General features: G+C 35.8%; 1 protein-coding gene across 1 annotated transcript in view; it reads right to left on the bottom strand.

Annotated features, from left to right (window-relative positions):
* The window catches only part of Polr1A (RNA polymerase I subunit RpI1), a 38,173-nt gene extending 31,412 nt beyond the window's left edge, over positions 1-6,761 (bottom strand). Inside the window, exon 1 of the mRNA XM_075368727.1 lies at positions 3,217-6,761. Coding sequence (XP_075224842.1) covers positions 3,217-6,632 — 3,416 coding nt within the window. The 5' untranslated portion in view covers positions 6,633-6,761. The remainder of the gene's footprint in view (positions 1-3,216) is intronic.
* Positions 6,762-19,553: the final 12,792 nt, after the last annotated feature.

The raw sequence follows: 19,553 nt of genomic DNA, 5'->3' as shown, positions 1-19,553 counted from the left end.
TAAGTCAAAATACATGAAAACGAATATCAAATAGACTTTTTCCATCCGCAGGGTCCTGATACTTAACCCACCGGGTTGGTCTAGTGGTGAACGCGTCTTCCCAAATCAGCTGATTTGGAAGTTGAGAGTTCCAGCGTTCAAGTCCTAGTAAAGCCAGATATTTTTACACGGATTTGATTACTAGATCATGAATACCGGTGTTCTTTGGTGGTTGGGTATCAATTAACCACACATCTCAGGAATGGTCGAACTGAGAATGTACAAAACTACACTTCATTTACACTCATTACATATCATCCTCATTCATCCTCTGAAGAATTATCTTAACGGTAGTTACCGGAGAATAAACAGGAAAAAGAGAGGGTCCTGATACTTAATTCAAGAAATCATTGAGGGATAATCAAATATGGGTTCAACTGGAAAATATTTTAAAGATTCAAATATTTTAAAGCCTTCAGAGCTTTTACTACGAACTACTGGAAGAAGATCTACTCAATGCTATATCAATTCTACTCAATAAAAAAATGGCAGGGGTACTAACTTATGTTAGTTAAATTTGTTATCAAAACATGCAAGATTTATTCATAACTTCCATTAACAGGAGTAAAATAAGGTAAAAGTGAATTGAACAACGTGATAATATATTTGAATTCTTTATCATTTTGTAATTGACCATTTATTAATTATCAATTTATTCATTCTAATGAGTTTAACAATAATTTTTATAATCTGAAAAAATATATAACATCAGTATATTTAAATACACTGTTCACAGTTAGAAGAACAGTGTGCTTTTAGCAGTTTTGTTGGCTTCATTACTCGTTAACCTTTTTTGATTAACAAAATAAATTTTATGTGGTTTTAAAGCACAGAGAAAGTACTTACTGCTGTAAACATTTCAGATTTTTGGCACATGCCCACATGTGGTTTTTGGGCCCTAAAATAAGACATTTTCAAAATCTTACTGGCCATTTTTTTTAATAGACACTTGGTAACCATCCAGTTTTTTTATAAGTACTACTACTAGTATCTCAGAGTTAAAAGGTAAAAATAAGCCTGTTACCCTAAGCCCTTCATTATTTATTTTGGGCCCAAAATTTGAAAAGACAACAATTTGTAAACATAACTTCAGTAAAAATTACAAGATTTGGTTATGTAACAAAATTAATTTTGAGTTCACTATGATGAAGTTCCATCTTTACTCTTTCTGAAAAGCTCTTTTTGACCTCTGTATAATATAAAATAAGAATGCTACAGCTCAAAAAAAAGTGATGAAAATGGCTGTTTTTCCCTGTTGGAGAGTTAGAAATTAGTCTATTACCCAAGAAAAACATTTTTTAAAATACAAAAAAATATTTTTTGGCCACTACAAGGTGGGTAGTTATCATATACCAAATACCATCAAAATCAAAAATAGTGGGGCAATAACATTTTTGAAAATTTGTTTAAAAGAGAATACCCGTATACATTGTGGTTGGGGTTCGATTAACCACTCATCTTAGGAATGGTCGGCTCGAGTCTGTACAACACTAAACCTCATTAATGTGTCATACATATGTTACTTGTTCACTAGTTTAAGAGATTGCAATATTCATGTTGTAGACGAACTGAAGAAACAGGCTTATTGCAATGCACCTGGCTAATTGGAAAATGAAATATAATTATATTTCCATTATTGTGTATAATTATAAATATGATTAACCAAACTTAACCTATACTCGCTTCGCTCACTAATGTTGATTAGTAAGCATAGATTAAGTTTGGTTAGATTATATTTATAATTTGCAATTAGCTGGTAATTTTCCAATTAGCTGAGAGCATTGCAATAAGCCTGACTTTTCAATTCACCTAAAACATTAATATTAGAAATAATAATAATTCTACCAATATTGTTTGCTTTTTACAATTCTACACAATTTTACTTTTAAAAGATGTCAAAATACAAAAATTATAAAAGTAATCATTCAATGATTTTGGTACATAACAGCTAATAAATACCAAAATCATAAAAATAATCACTAAGTTTCTTATTCTCAATACTGAAAAATGGGAGAAATCCACTGTTTTAAGTTGGAATAGCTAGGTGACAAGTAAAAAATTTTCACATGATACCAAACTTAGTAATATAAATAAAATTCATCAAGAATAAGTAATCTTTTTATTGAACCTTTTTTGGTAAGCAGGTACTACTTATTTTCTTTTTTTCAAAAAATAACCTGTTTTTTTTATTTCGTTTTTTAATAACCAAAGTAACCCCCAAAACATTATTTTATTAAAATAACCCAATAACATTTTTTTTGTTTCACAACAAAATCTAACTAAATTTAGCTAACCTTGCTCGCTAACCTTGACTAATTATCAGTAATGTTTTGATTATTTAAATAATAAATTCATCAAGATTAGCGAATGAAGCTAGGATTGGTTAAATTATATTTATATTGGTTTATTTAATTATTGTTATATAAATGTAAAAATGCATGTTTTTATTGTTATTTTTAGAGGTTACTTTGATTATTAAAAAACAAAAAAATTACAGTTTATTTTTAAAAAAAAGTGATACCCTTACTGAAAAAGGTCCTTTTTATCTTATAAATTTTAATTTTTTTATAAAATAAGAAAATAAGACACATTAATTCGCAACACACTTATTAATCACATTTTTTTGCAAACAAAATCAATTTAAGTACCCCCAGAGAATTTGTCATCTAACAAAATACTTGGAAATTTCACACTATGTGCAACACAAATACTAATGTTATAGTAATGGGAATATTATCTATGTTATCACCATTGTTACGTCTACCTGAGAAGCATAATGCAATGGTTTTATCCACATTTAATGTTAGATGATAAAAAAATTTGTAACTGCTAATGTTATCTTAAAAGATGGAATCTTCAATTATTTCAAATAACTATCTTCAGGTTGGGTACAGTAGTGTGATTTGCAAACAGGGTGATTCAAGACTTCATTAATAAGAAAAGCAAGGGAGTTCATCACTTTACTGATGAACTCCTCCACCTTAAACAATATGAATTGCTGAATGGTTCCAAAGATCAAATTTATTCCATAAAAAAATAATAACAGTAACAGCAATTATATGCTGTTAACGATCATTTGATTTCTACAAAAAATTTAATTTATTCAATACAAAGAAAATACTCACATTGATATAAAGATAGATTAAGCAATATGTAAAAATACAAGTATATACTTACACGGATTTTTGTTCACTACTTAATTCATTCCACATTTTACATAACTTTGCTGCTTTTGCAGACCTTCCAGTTCCTCTGCGTAGTTTAAATGGAGAAAACTTTGAAACTTTTTCTTCCATTTCTGAACAAAATAAAAAAAATGGAGCTTGTTTGTTTAACAGCATATTATCTAAATCTGTATGATGCTTATTCCAGGACTTAAATTTTTTATGATGCTTTTTAATAACATCACTTTTATCATTGTCATTTTTAAGTTTATTCAATACATCATTATTTACAATAGCTTTAGAATTTTCAACTAAAAACTGTACTTGATCTTTTTTAAAGAACTGTGCTTTTGAAACATCCATACCATCTTCACCATACTGGAACTGTATTACTGAACCATCACTATCACGTACAGTCATGTCATAATTAACAGTGAGACCTTCTAAGTGTTTAATTAAACAACGTTGTAAATAACCACTGCGACTAGTTTTTACAGCAGTATCAACTAATCCTTCACGTCCAGCCATGCAATGGAAAAAAAACTCTTGTGGTTTAATTCCGGTCATAAATCTACCATCAACAAATCCTCCAGCTCTAGCAGATGTTTCATATGGTGGAAAACTAGGCAACGATCGTCCTGAAACCATTAAAGGTGGACGTTTTCCTTCTAGTTCAATTTGGCCAAGAAGGCATGATATTTGCATAGTATTCACAGTGGAACCTTTTGCACCAGACTGTACCATTAATTGTAGATTATTATGTGGAAACCGTTCGATTAAACCATTTGGAATACAAGCACTATTTATTTTATTTGTATAAGAATCAAGTAAATTTTTGTAATGCCTATCTACAATTTGTCTAAACTTTGGATTTTTTTTATGTGCATCTTCCAATCGAATTTTTAATTCGGATTCATCAGTATCTTTTGGCAAATCTAAAGCACTGGTAGCTGCTTGATAACCAATTTTTCTGACTGCTGCTATATGTTCTAATCTTTCAGAATCAGCTTCTTTAGTCACTAATATATCTTTAACTCCTAATGTAAACCCTTCAATTTGTAAAAATGCAGCAAATAATTTACCAAAGGAACTTAACAGCTTACTAGCACATTCCCCACCATATAATTCATAAAGACAATGTACTAAACTGTATGGTGTAGCTCCATAATGTGTTTTATCTAAAACACCACAAAGTAATTCACCATTTCTAATAATAACTTCAGCTTCAGTCATAGTGTTTGGATTTTTGAATGGGGTACCACCAGCTTTCCATGTTCTAGTTTCACCTTTTACCCAAGCTTTTGCATTAATTTTTGCAGTAGACTCTAAATTAACTGGTGCTTTACCTTTGGGAATAATATTTAAAATCACAGTTGAAATTATTTGCTTTCCTGACCATAATTGAACAGGTTTTAAAATACAAGGCGGTAATGTTTTAATATCACCATGAACATATGGTAACGCTTGAAAAACGAGTTGCATATAATCTTGACGGGAAAAAAATTTCCCGCGAACAGACAGTCGAACACCAGAAACCATATGATCTTGAATTAGACCTCCTAATGGAGTACCATCCTTCGGTACTAAGTACTGATTACATACACTAACAATATTATATGCTTCACTACGGGCCAATTCATTTTGTGGAAAGTGTGCATTCATTTCATCTCCATCAAAATCAGCATTATAAGATTTACAATTTGAATAATGTAATCTAATTGTTCTTTCACCTTTTAAAATTCTAGCACGATGGGCCATTATACTAGGCTTATGTAAAGTCGGTTGCCTATTCATCAGTAATACATCACCATTTATTAAATGTCTATGCAATACCTTAATTCCTTGTGTTTTGTCTTTTTCTCTCCTAACACCACCTGGAGTAAGTAACTGATTAGCAATTGATTCTCTTTGAGTAGAATTATTAGCTAATATTCTAATTCTATTACCATCTTCCATTTCAACAACAGATGCACCAGGATGAACATCAGGACCATTAATAACCATTTTACGAAGTAATTTAACATTCCAAGGCGTTACAGGTACAGGATAAGTTAATTTTTTGGCAAATTCTTCAGGTATACCGATTTCATCAATATTTAAATTGGGATCAGGTGTAATAACAGTACGTGCTGCAAAATTAACTCTTTTACCCATCATATGCATTCTAATAATACCTTCTTTTTTTTCTAAAATCTGTTTCAATCCTACTATAGAGTCAATACTAAACCTTGAGCTTTTATCTTCAACTAATAATAAATCACAATGTGACTGTAAACTTTGCCATGAAAATTGCAATTTTTCAGGTAATGTCTGACCAGGTAACTGTTTAACAACAACTTTACGTTCTTCTGATAACGTAGCTGCATTATCTTTATCTTTCATTAAATGTATTACACTTTTAATAACAAAGCAATCATCTAATATGGCTTTATACACTTTATTTTGGACATGTTCAGTAAGTATACCATCAACAAAATTAGCTGGTCTTACATTGGATGGTGTTACAACGACAACTGTAAAAAAAAATAAATCTGTAGCATAATCAGCTAATGTTGTTTTTAAAACAGGTATAACTTCATTCAAAAATGACTTTTCATTTAACCATATTTTTCTAAGATGTTCTAATGTTTCAGATGGCATAATAAATCTTTGTCCACCGCTCAGTTGCAATGATTTACCATCTACTTTGTTGTCTTTAAATTTTTCTGCTACCTCAAGTTTAACGTTAATAATAATTTTTTTTTGTAAAACTTTAATCTTTTGTATTCTTCCATTACAGTTTGGACACACTGTACACTTTGCCCCTAACCTTAAAGTTTCACTAATAAACTCATCACGTATATTTTGTATATTTCCGGTGGCTACTACTTCACTTAGTATCTCTCCTAATTTTCCGTTAATTTTTTCAGTATAATTTTCATTCGATTTAGCAATCAAACTATTATACACTTCCTGTGTAAACCGAGCAGGTTTGTCTTCCTGTTTATTAAAATAAGCCTCAAATTCCAGAGCTTCTTTAATATTTCCAAGATCTAGCAATCTTAATTGATTAATTAAAATATACTTATTCTCAAATGGTAAAAATATAGTGTGGCATTTAAGACAAGATATTTTAATTATTTTTGCAACAACATCATGAAAAAGTGGATTTATTACAGGTAACGGTAGATCGATCTGTCCAAGATGCCCTGGACAATTAACAACATTATTAAAACAAGTTGAACAAGTAGAAAATCTATCTACTGGACCTAAAGAAAGATCATACAAACCACCTGAGACTGGATGGCCAATGGCATCAAAAGAATTAGGATTTGAAATTTTCACAACGCTTAACTGTTGAATCTCTTCCCCCGTAAATAAACCGAATGTTAGTGTCTTAGGAAAAACAGTAATCGCTCTCTGTTTACATTTGTCTTTAACACCAGCCATAGTAAAGTAAATAATAACATTAACTCATAAACATTACTTTAACAATTCAACTACAACACAGAAAACTACCGAATCGACTAAAGCGATTATAACGTCCACAACTTTCACGTGACACTTATGAGGTTAGGATTACCGTACACTTGTAATGGGAAGAATCGTGAACGAGTCGTTCCTTCGATTCGATTAGATTATTTATACTGAATGAAAGAATCGAGAATCGGTTTGCAAGAGAAACAGATTCTCTTTACGATTCTTAACAATGAATTGGATAGGCGACAGGAAACCAAATCTTTCACAATTACGATTCGATTCATAGTAAGCTTTCTTGTGCATATCTTGTAGTGAGGGAACCCACCGGGTTGGTCTAGTGGTTAACGCGTCTTCCCAAATCAGCTTATTTGGAAGTCGAGAGTTGCAGCGTTCAAGTCCTAGTAAAGCCAGTTATATTTTTACATGGATTTGAATACTAGATTGTGGATACCGGTGTTCTTTGGTGGTTGGGTTTCAATTAACCACACATCTCAGGAATGGTCAAACTGAGAATGTACAAGACTACACTTCATTTACACTCATACATATCATCCTCATTCATCCTCTGAAGAATTATCTAAACGGTAGTTATACCGGAGGCTAAAGAGAAAAAAAAAGCTTGTAGGGGGATCCTCCTACCACACAAAATTCTAGCTTGAGTTTTTTCCCCTACATCCCTGGGCCGGACATCCAATTAAGTATACTCGGCCCAGAGACGTTCTTTTGACTCTAAGACGGTCTTCCCGCCCACCGGTTTTACACCCGGCACGGCAGGTCAACCGCCCCGGTACTAGATCTTTTCTTGCCTGCCTCTAATTCCCGCCGACGAGGGCAAAGCCCGGCTATGCCGTTCCCCACCCACGCCAACAGAAACCGGGTCTCGGTCTTTATGTCATTTGCCTCAAACCGGTGCGACCAGCACAAGGAGCGCGCGCACCTCCAAAAACAGCCACGCTGGCCGGGTCTAGGTCTTTTAATTTTATCCCCGCGAAATCTCCCCGGAGTCCCCGTCCCCTCACCGAAACCTACACGCCAGGGCATACAGGCTCTCAGAGACGGGGCTGACCATCTATCCCTACTATGTTATTCGCGTTCAGGTTATTGACTGCTATGAACTGTCTGTATTGTGCCCATCTTCGGCATTCAAACATCGTATGCTCTGCGTCGTCCACCTCCTGGTAGTAGTCGCAGTTGGGTGTGTCTCTCTTGCCGAATCTTTTTAAATAGTAACCAAAACATCCATACCCGACATCATCTGTGTTATGTAAAAGTTCACCTCGCCATGTTAGCGATCCAGCCATGCGTCCAAATCACTTATTAACCTTCTGGTCCAGGCCGCAGCGTTATTCTCTGCCCATACTTCCTTCCACCACTGTCGGGTCATCGCCTCGGTCTCAGCTCTACTACACCCTTCCGCTCTCGCTTTCCTGCTCTTGATCTGAAGTTCTATCGGCGGGACCGACGCAAGCACACACATAGCTTCATATGACAGAGTACGATACCCTGCCACCACTCCCAACAATGTCGTTCTGTGCATTCTTCGCAGTTTATTCTTGTTTCTTTGTATCCTGATTTCATCAGCCCAAACCGGCGCCGCGTATAACGCCGCAGACGCAATCAGTTTCCGTTTGGAGGCTACCAGCTAACCACCCTGTTTATCGCATCCAGTGTCGAACGGCCCTTACGGAATCCATATTGCTCCAAATGTAGGCTTCCGTTTAGGTCCAGGATCCAAGAGGACCTGGTAGCAAGAAGTCTCTCAACAGCCTTACCCATATTATTTATGAGGCTGATAGGACGGTACTCGCAAACGCCTGGGTTTGTCTTTGGTTTGGGAAGAAAACCCGTTCTGGCCTCCTTCCAGCATTGAGGGAAAGTGCGGTGTTGCAGCCCATAACTCAAAATGTCCGTCATCTCCCACGGTACTATTCTAGCCAGGCCTTTAATGACCGCTGCCGGAACTCCATCTGGGCCCGGACTCTTCTTGTTATTTAACTTGTTAATTGCGGCAATCACCTCATCCTGTGCGAACCTGCCACGTTCGCACAAGACTGCCTCCCGTCTTATCTCCTCCTCCTGTGGGAAAAGTACGGACATCTGGCGCGCCACTTCGTCCTCATTCAGCGCAGGCACGCCTCCCCAATCGCTTCATTACTATTTGGAAGGCTCACCCCCACGGGTCAGCATCGAGCTCACCACACAGTTCCCTCCACTTAGATCTCTTGGCGTTCTTAATCAGGTAGTTCAACGTTTTCCGAGCCGTCCTACAGGCCTCCATAGTTTGTTCAATCTGAGCCTCAGATCCCTGTCTAGCTCTTAATCTTTGGGCCGTTCGTTTATTTCGCTGAAGTATGATTCTTTGTTCGGCGATCTCCTGGTTCCACCAGTACACAGGGTGGTATCTATGCTCCGTTTCCGGTATGCTGGAAATTTCGTTTGAGATTATTTCTTGGAGGACCTCCGGATCCAACCTTCTGCCGTCGGAGATTTTGCGTGCCGCTCTCTCCACAATTATGTTCACCTGTCTGTTAGTGAGTCTTCTTGCCGTGTTCCGTACAGCAGGGGTCGCCGAACAGACGTGTATTATCAAGGAGACCGCAAGGTGATCAGTCCCGGTCTCCTCTTCCAAAACTCGGAATTCGGTTCTATCAGTGACCATTCTCCCATCCACGATCACCAGATCGAGGATGGATTCATGGCCCCTCGCTCGATAAGTCGGAGTTCCGTCGTTCAGGCATGTGGTACCGGTAGCTGCAAGGAAGTCCTCCAGGACACTTCCTCTGTTATTCGTGGTCCCAGCGCCCGCCGCCACTGTCCTACAGTTGAAGTCTCCCAAAATAATAGCTCTCTTGGGGGACTGCATAACCAAGCGTTGCAACTGTGTCATCCGGTGTTGGTACTCTTCAACGGACACATTAGGGCTAATGTAGACACCGTACATAATATGATCTTCCAGTTCCACGGCTACCACACCCTGTGCTCTGTGATACAGACTAAAGTCCCTAATGCCTGTTTCTCGCTTCATCGCGACGTCCCCCGCCATATCAGACACCCACTGCGAGTGAGCGGCCGCGAGGACATTTGGCTCGGTAGCCACAATAAAATCAAAACACCTACGGTTGGCAATCTCCTCCACCAGATAATTGGCAAGGAGACTGCGGTTGTGATTCGATAACAGGATCCTTAACATGTCTTACAACAATCGGAGCTGCCGGTCCTGTGCGTCAAGCTCTTACAGTCTAGGCACCTAGTGGCCTCTCGACATTCTCGAATAAGGTGCCCCGCACCGCCACAGTTGTAGCATAAGCTACCACGGTCAGGAGCCTTGCAATTTCTGCTACCGTGCCCAGTAGCCCAGCATCGATGGCAGCGCTCATTTTGTGTTCTGATATACGTCCGACAGTGGACCCACCCCACCAGAAGCCTGGAGGCAACCAGCTTGGTCGCCCCTCTGTGAGTAGTGATGACCGTAGCATTTTTTGTTTCTCCATATGCACCTCTTAGAGATGTTATTCTATAGCTTTCCTCTTTGCCAAGGACCCTGTCTAGCGCCTCCTTTATTTCGTTTTCCGTGGTGTCATACTCCAGATCTTTAATATGCACCACGGTTCTTCTGTCGCGTCTCGTACGAAGATCCACCTGTAGATCTGCCGCTCGGTCTCTTAACATATTAGTAAATTCGACGGCCTTTTTGTTCCTTGGATTCGGACCTCCATTTCCTGGTTGCGGCCCTTTCTAATTGAGAGGACTTCTCCTGCTTCCTCCCTGGAGACTCTGTCCTTGACTGTTTTTAAGAGGTCAGCATACGACTTCCCAGGTGCTCTCACCACCACTGTCTTACTCTACGTCACCGGTGGGGCGGCCCTACGCACAGAAGCCGATCGCGATCTGGCTCGTGTTTGATCCCCCAAATTAGGAAGGATCATTTTTGGAGGCGATTTTTTTTCTCCCGTGACAGGTAAATAACTATTTTCCTTATAAATATACCCTCCGGTCCAGGCGGTATGACGAATACCACTTCCTCGGGTTTACTGACGACCCTCCTCATGGCCTTAATCACTTGCGCTGTGGCTGCCTTTTCTCCTTCTTCGGTGCTGTACACCACCGTGTACCTTGTACTCCTCGAGGTAACACAGTTATCCTCCAACACGGTGGAGTCCTGGATAATCATGGCCTCTCGTTTGGTGCCATGAAACAGACTGCCGGGTCTCGTCTTGGTCAAGTTAACATAGTGGCAGCTGTCCTCCCCAGGCGTTAAGTTGGTCACCTGGGTAAGCCTATTCATCGCCCAGGTTGACCATCTGCTTGGCAGTCTCTCTAATAGTTGGTCATCAGTAAGGTCTTGTTCTAGAATATCGTCCTCCCTGTGGGGTCTATCTGTTTGTGTCCCCTGCGTATTTGTGTCAACACCAGCCGCTTCCTCCTCTACCAGTTGAAGCGCCTTGTAAATCTCAGATAACTCCCGCTCATGCGCTTTCATAAAAGCCGGGCTGGATTTACCTAGGCCTTGGTGTAATTGTAGTAGGGCGTGTCCCAATCTACATGCACTATTCTTAAGAGTTAGCGGGGCATCCTCCTCCTCGGATGAGCCCGCCCTGGCCCGTTTAACGCTCTTTGTCTCCGTAATCCTACAAGTTTTCTTTTCCTGTGACCTTGAAGACCCTGAGGCACTTACCTCCATCCCCTCCTCCATGGGGTTGATGGATATTAACTATTTTGGTGGTTTTGGGCTCTCCGCCCAATTCCTATTACTTTAGGACCCCACAAGGGAGGGTTCAAAATTTTCAAATTTGGGGGCCCAAAATTGGGTAAAATTTTTTGGGGGCACCAGAAGATGTACAATCTTATGAATTCGTCCAGAACCGGGAGGATTTTCCTCTAGGCCCACCCAGTGAAAAGTTAATTGAGATCAAAGTTTCCGCAATTACTAGGCGGTTTGACTGAAAAATTTCCCAATTTGGGAAAATTTTTTGGGGCGCCAAAAGATGCACAAACTCGTGATTCGCCTAGATCCGAAAGGATTTTGTTCTAAACCCACCCGTTCAAAAGTTATTAAGGTTTGAAGTTTCCCTAATAACTGAGCAGTTTGACTTAGAAAAAATGTTTCACTTGTCTTACAGCAAACAACGAAATATTTTCTAAGTTGTTGTTTACTTCTATTGACAGGCCTGTATTGTCCTGCCAATCGACCTAGAAAATATTCAGCTGTATATCTTACAGCTATAACCAATGTTTAACCTATAAATTATTTTAAATATTTATAAATAATTTTCCAGTTCACCAAATCTCATAAAACTTTACGTACGTTTCTTGAACCCTTCCTCTTGAAAAGTTATTAAGTTCCAGAACCTGGCACCAAAAATTAACTGTCCAAAAAACACTTCTCCAGTACTTATATTCTTGTATAAGCCAAATGGCTTCGTAACCAAAAAAAACGTAATAAAAATGTAATCCGTTGACCAACTCTCACAAAATTTTAAGCACTTGTCCGTTAACCTTTCCACTATAATCCTATGTACTTTTCCGATCAAAAATCCGTAAAAAACCAACCAAATTCACAGTATAACGCGGAGCTACAAACACACGTCCGAACGGCTCGAGTATCCAAACTCAGCTTGCGTTTCCTTATATCCACACATGACGCATAACTTATTACACCACCATCACTAACGTTTATTGAACATTTGGCAAATTTATTACTTCTGATTATAAAATATTTTCATTAACTGAGTTAATCTTAAACAATTAAATTTTATCTGTAAGCCCCATAAAACATTTTTAGTTTGTCGACTACAGCGAAATGAGAGACAAATATATATTTTTTTCAATTCATTAAAAGTATTTATATATTTTTTTTCTTGTTAACCTTCGGAAGCACCGTTAAGAATTACTTCAGAAGGTGAATAAAGGTGATATGTATGAATGTAAATGAAGTGTAGACTGTATATGACCAGTCTCAGTTTGACCATTCCTGAGTTGTGTGGTTAATTGAAACCCAACCACGAAAGATCACCGGTATCCACGATCTAGTGTTCAAATCCGTATAAAAGTAATCTGCCTTTACTAGGACTTGAACCTTAGAACTCTCGACTTCGAAATCAGCTGATTTGCGTAAACGCGTTCACCACTAGACGAACCCGGTGGGTAAAAGTATTTATAATTAGAAAATTTATCTTAACCTAATTTCTCTAAAGCTATAAATGAAAAATGGATAATTTAAAATAATATAGCTTGTACCGTACCTTATTTATGAGCGAGCCATTGATTCCGTCTTTGTTTTTTTTTATCACATCGATGTTATTATTTTTATATTTACTTTGATGTTTTTACTAATACGCGCACAGTTACTTACATTACTTACACAGCCACACACAAACATTTTGTTTGTAAAAATGTTTGGTTCTATTATCACAAAAAAAATAATTAAGATTAATCAAAATAAATAATTAGTTAATACCTTTCAAATAAACTTTATAGTATTTTACTTATTTACATGTAGAAATACAATTTTTTCGAAATTCTTTGCTGCAAGTCTATTTCGTCATTCTGTTATTAACTGCCCGCTTTTAAAAAAAAATCGTTCACAGGGAACAGAGGTTGCAGGAATGCAAAGTCAAGTTTGCATTATTTTGAATAATCTTGGATAAATTAACCACCTTTCTTTCCACCAAGAGAGAGGATTTTGTGTTCTTGAGATGAGCGGTTCATTTATATATTTATCTAACTCTAAAATTCCTGCTACTGTTGGGTTTGAATTAGTCAAAATTGGCGTTACTTTTTTATCAAAATCTTCCCATGCAGTTGAAATGGAGGGCTCAATAATTTCATGTTCGGTTTCAAACCTATCGCCTTGTTCGATCTGAATACTTCGAACTTTCTGTGAAAGTTTTATGTAAGCGTTTTGGTAAGATGCCTCATCTTTAAAGCGAGTATCTAATAGCATGCTTTCAAGCAAAATATTATTATTTTCAACATCCTTATATCTATGTTGCAGTTGTCTAACATCTTGTTACATACTTCTTGACCATTTTTTGAGAACTTATTTCAATAGTTATCTCTTCAAACATTTACAATAACTTGCATATTTAAGCTGTAACTGTCCATTCATCAAATGTAATATTATTAAGAATAGGATTTACCAAAGCGATAATCGAAATTAGTGGTTCTTTTGTTTCTAATAATTTATTAAACATGAGGAGAAAGATGTTATTGGATGCACAGAAGAAGGATTAGGCGATTCAACAAGGTTTGTTAATTTAAGGGCTAATTGCTACGATTCATTTGGTTCAGTTGCAATAGACGTAGTAGGATTTAAATTATAATGCATTAGAAGGTCTACTAAGAATAATTGTAAAATATATCTTGAGCATGACAGTATGCGCAAAAGAACGACAGTAATTAATATTGTACAACATAGCTTCCCGCCCGAATGAAATTAAAAGAAAAAAGAATAATGATGTCATATAGAATGTGTGCGTAACAGTTTAAATTTTCCCTTCTTTGTTTAGCGATGACGTTTGTTGATACAAGCTTGTTTTCGTAAAGGAATCGAATAAGAGATGAAATAAGGAGAATCGTTGGGTAGATGAAGGGAATAGAGCATGCGTGTTAGAAGTGATAGGTACTAAAAATTGTTTCAACTGAAAAAGAATCAGATGTTTACTTAAGAGTCGAATAAAGTTGAAAAGAGAAGAATCGAAGACATTTAGTAGGTATACATCAATTGAGTCGAACAGGAGTATGAAGAGAGATGAACCGCTAAACATGGGTGAAGTATAGAAAGAGAGCATGCGCATTAGAAGTGATATATTTCTAAGTTTATTAAACATCGTATTGAAAAAGAATCAGATGTTTACTTAAGGAGTCGATTAAGAGCTGTAAAGAGAAGAATCGAGAATAAGAGTTGAAAATAAAAGAATCGAAGATTCTTAGTATGTATGCATCAGTTGAGTCGAAGAGATGAACCGCTAAACTTGGCTGAAGAAGAGAAAGAGAGCATGCGCATTAGAGTTTACAGCTCTGGTAATGGTGGGAAGGAAAAGAATCATTGAATTGGACGAACGATTCTTTTTTCCGACGAATCCTTTCTGAGAATCGAATCGAAAGAATCGATTCCTGAAAAATAATCGTTTATCCCACCACTACCGAACACATGTTAACGTTAACCACTGGAATTACTAGAAAATTCAAAACTAATAATATTACCTCCTTTAACTTACATTTATCGAAATAATAAATTCAGTACCAATAATTTATTTTTAAAAAACCAAGATATTGGACAAAGCGATTAAGCGAAAAAATTGCTAAATGAGAAAACTTAAATAGTAATCTCTTTTGAAATACTGAAAGCTAAATGCGGGAAACGTTCAGTGCAGAGCTGCACAGACGAATACTGACGAACAAGCAAAACTAAAAATCGATAGATATAATTGAGAATTAAACTGATAAACAACCAAACCTGTGGAATTGGTATTAGGTTAATGAATGCAAACGAGTTCTTTTAATTTTCTTTCCAAAAAAATTGTTTTCAATTCTATCATTAATGCATATAAGCTTATTTATAAAAGAAAAACTTTATATGAAATTAAAGAACCTTCATTATTGCAAACTCCTAAAATATTATTTATCAACATCAAACCCAGAAAATATAAATGACATCACATTTTATATAAATAAAATTAAAATTATTACAGCATAAACTGGCTAAAGAGATACATAATATATATGTCAAAGAGAATCAAAATATGCATTTAATGGACAGAAAGAAGATAACTTAACCAAGTTGAAGCTAATAAAAAGCAAAAACATACAATTTTCTTAACATTATTTTACAAAGTGCTGGTGGTGAACTTAACAGCTCAAGCATATAAGTGAGTTATCTATATACCTATTCCTATATATGTAAGACAAGATTTGTTGCTTTTTAATCTGAGCTGATATTAAAAACACTTTAAAAAGATTAATTTTTTCCCCAAATACCATAAGACTACATAGTAATTACATCATCCGTTTTACACCACTCTAATGATATATACTTCAATAAGATTAATGATTTTGATATCCATAACCATCCCTCAAGATAGAACTGAAATATTACTAATTTGAACAAGTCTCTTGCAAATATATCATATCTGTAGAAAAAAATTAGTTCACAATGGTATCCGCTGGTTGAGATCCCCCTGGTCTTCCAAAATACCTTAAGCACCTCATCTAACGGTCCAAGTTTCACTTCCATATAAAGCTAAGCTCAAAACATATACTTTCAAAGATGTTTTTCTGACGTTTAACTAATTTTTGAAGTAAACAAATTATATTTCTGACTGAAGCCTCGTTTGGCATGCGTTATACGGCATTTTACGTAGCTTCTGCTTCGTCCATCTTTAGTAATTCTACTTCTAAAATAACAACGCACTTCTACCTCCGCAATCGTTCACTTCCTATTTTTATACGCAGTGGTCCATCTATATTATTTCTACTACATTTCATCATTATCGTGTTTTCTTTGTTTATTTGCATGCGGTAGTTCTTGCGTAGGAATTCATATATGCCATCCATTTGCTCTTCTAAATATTTTTTATTCTCAGCTAGAATTACTATATAATCAGCAAATCGTAGCGTCTTTATCTTTTCACCTTCCACTGACACTCCGGATCGAAATTGTTCTTTAACGTCATTAACTGCCACTTCTATGTAAATATTAAAGTCACTGGGATAAAGTGCATTCTTGTCGGACTCTCTTCTTTACTACGGCTTCTTTCTTATGTTCCTCAATTATTGCTGTTGCTGTTTGGTGACTGGCAAATGTTAGCAATTGTTCTTCTATCTCTGTACTTGAACCCTAACTTTTTTTAAATGCTGAACATTTTATTCAAGTTTACATTATCGACTGCCTTTACTAGGCCTACAAATGCCATGTACGTTGGTTTGCTTTTCTTAAATCTTCCTTCTAATATCAACATGAATGCTAAAAATTGGTTCCCTTGTTCCTATTCTGTTGCTGAAACCAAATTGGTTTTCTCCTAACACTTTTTCCGCTCTCCTCTCAATTCTTCTGTACACAATTCTAGTTAACATTTTTGATGCACGACTTGTTATGCTAATTGTTCTATATTCTTCACATTTATCTGCTGCTGCTTTCTTTTGTATCATGACTTTAACACTCTTTCTGAAGTTCCCTTTTTTCGTAAATATTAAATTCCAGTCTGTATAATATATCTGTCGATCCTCACCAGCACTGCGCAGTAATTCTGCTTTTATTACGACTATACCATCAGCCTCAGCCATTCAAATCTTTTAATGCCCTCTTAAATTCAGATCTTAGTATTGTCTCTTACTCCATAACACCATTTTTTTCGTTTAATTCTTCAATATATTCTACCCACCTTTCTTATTATAAATCGGTGTACATAACATCTTTGTTTTACACATTACTGGATTCTTATTTATGTTCCAAAAGATTTTCCTTAACTTTCCCTTATGCTCCGTTTAATTTACCGATGGTCTTTCCCTTTCCACTTTTATTTAATTCGATCATCTTTCGCTAGTTTGCATTTCCTAATTGTCGATAGTTCCTTTTACTTTCTTCATCACTAGCATTCGTATATTTATTACGTTCATCCATCAGCTACAATATATACTCCGACATCCAAGGTTTACCACCCTTTCCCTTTGTTCCGCCTAAGTTCGCTTTTGCTGATTTATATGTATTATTATTATTTTAATTTATTTATATTTTCTTTCAATTTTTCCAATGCCATATTCTGCTGCGTCCTACGTAGGCAACATTTCATATCTTACTGTATGGTTTTATAAAATTGATCCTTTTAGCTTAAGTAAATTGCATTTTGTGACACTTGCGTACGGTCGAACGTGTTAACATGTTCCCGCGGTCAGTGGAAACTCGATGTGATTTACGCAGATTTGAGTGGATGTATTTATAAGACAAATTCACGTTTCGTTATTTGGTCTATTAATGGTTCACTTCTCTGACTTATGTGGCTATAATTCCCGCATACTAACATGCTCGTAGAGCTATATCCTAGTTGGTGGGCTACTGGACTCGCCGTAATTAGGTCTACGACGCGGCTAGTATCGCTTAGTAGTTATGGGTAGAGTATAAGTGATGAGTCACTGCAATGGTCACATATAGAAAGAGTACACATGTACAATTTGAAATTTATCAATTAGTCGGCCTACTGCGGGCGTATTGGTGCACTATGTTTCGGTGTGGTGTGGCAATCGTCTGTGAGTGGATAGAATGGTTTAGCTGCGCTGTAAATTTTATAATTTGCATGTTTACGTGTAAAATCTGCACTAGTTTTATAAAAGTATATTGTGAGAACTTCTCGTTCCTGTACATTTTTTTTTAATTCCGCTAAGTAGGTGTTGATTAGTTGTTTGCTAACTCAAAATTATTGTTTACATTAAATCGCATCTCCTTATGTTTAATAGAATCCTACTCGAGAAGTGGACTGAACACGGTTTAACTGTCAATGGAGGGCTCATTTAAATATTAGATTTATAAACCCAAGTGCGGTGGTGCTCTGTTGGAATGATATATGTACTTGATTGATTGTATACTGAACATCAATTGATGAATCGAATAGCAGCTATTTCATTAGCAACAGATGATGATATGAATTCACTGTTCTTCTTTCAATATAAAAAGTCCTATAGTTTATCCTCCAACAATATCTACATAGGCATTTACTTTTTTCTGTTACCGAGTGTAAGTTTCCTTTTAACCATTTTATGACCGTATTAACTTTTTCTCAAAATTTGTAATATTTATTCTGTATTTTGTTTAAGGAATAGTTTTTAAAGTGAAACGTATAAAAAGTGTATGGTTGTTGCATCCAGTTTTTAAAAATGTTAAGTGGTATTTTTGAAAAATATGGTTCTGTAATGGATTTATGAAAAGAAGAAAATTAAATAGTCATTTGTTTACACATGGGTAAACAAATGACTATTTATTTATTTTAGGTCTCAACCCATGGCTTGAGCTCTGAAAAATTAAGTAGAAGATTGATTTCTGAAGTTTTTCAAGGCCAGAGTAATGGAATAAATTAATTGTACATATTCTGCTTGAAAATAATTTAGATTACAGACCTCAATTTTGTTAATTGGTGCTTAGACCCTGGCCATGGCTCAAGACTTATTCTGTAAAATAATTTAGTTGATGAAGCAAGTTCTAAGTAAAGTAGGTGATTTAATAAATATAACTGCATGTACTGGTACCACAAAAATCAGAGAATCTTATTTTGGCGTAACAATTTGATATGGCTGTTTTTATATCATCTTTTTACTTACAGGAACCAACATTTTTTTTAAGATTATTTTTAGCATCAGTAACAGAAAATAAACTACTTGGACAAGCATCAGAATTATGTGATTTTAGGATTTTGAAACATAGAAAAAACTTCGTAAAATTTTGTCAGTATGATGGTGCTCTACTACTATAGCTATGTGTAAGAAACTACATACAACTAATGAGAATCTTTTACCCTCAATGTATCAGTGAATTTTTTCTGAGATGTGATTCAGGATTGAGTACTCCAAGAAACCACTATTTTACATCAATCAACAACTTTCCACTATTTGATCATATATAAAAATGAAGAAAAACACTTGAACATAAGAGACCAAAAATAATCATAACAATAAATACTTAAAAATTAACAATGAATATTAAATTAATGTAAATTAATAAAATTTCAGTTTAATAAGCCACCAATTATAGAAGATGAAATCGTTATCTTAGAAAACCAAGAGTTCAATGATAAACTCAGGTTTTGTTTGTAAAGAAGATATACTTCCATTCTTTTTTTAGAATATCTTAGTTAATTATAATTTGAGCCCACCAAGCTGGGTCTAGTGGTTAACTCATCACAA

The sequence above is a fragment of the Lycorma delicatula genome, chromosome 6 (assembly GCF_047948215.1).
Source record: "Lycorma delicatula isolate Av1 chromosome 6, ASM4794821v1, whole genome shotgun sequence".
Lineage (NCBI taxonomy): Eukaryota > Metazoa > Arthropoda > Insecta > Hemiptera > Fulgoridae > Lycorma > Lycorma delicatula.
The sequence above is the reverse complement of the archived record's forward strand: the minus strand, read 5'-3'. Positions and strand labels throughout refer to the sequence as shown.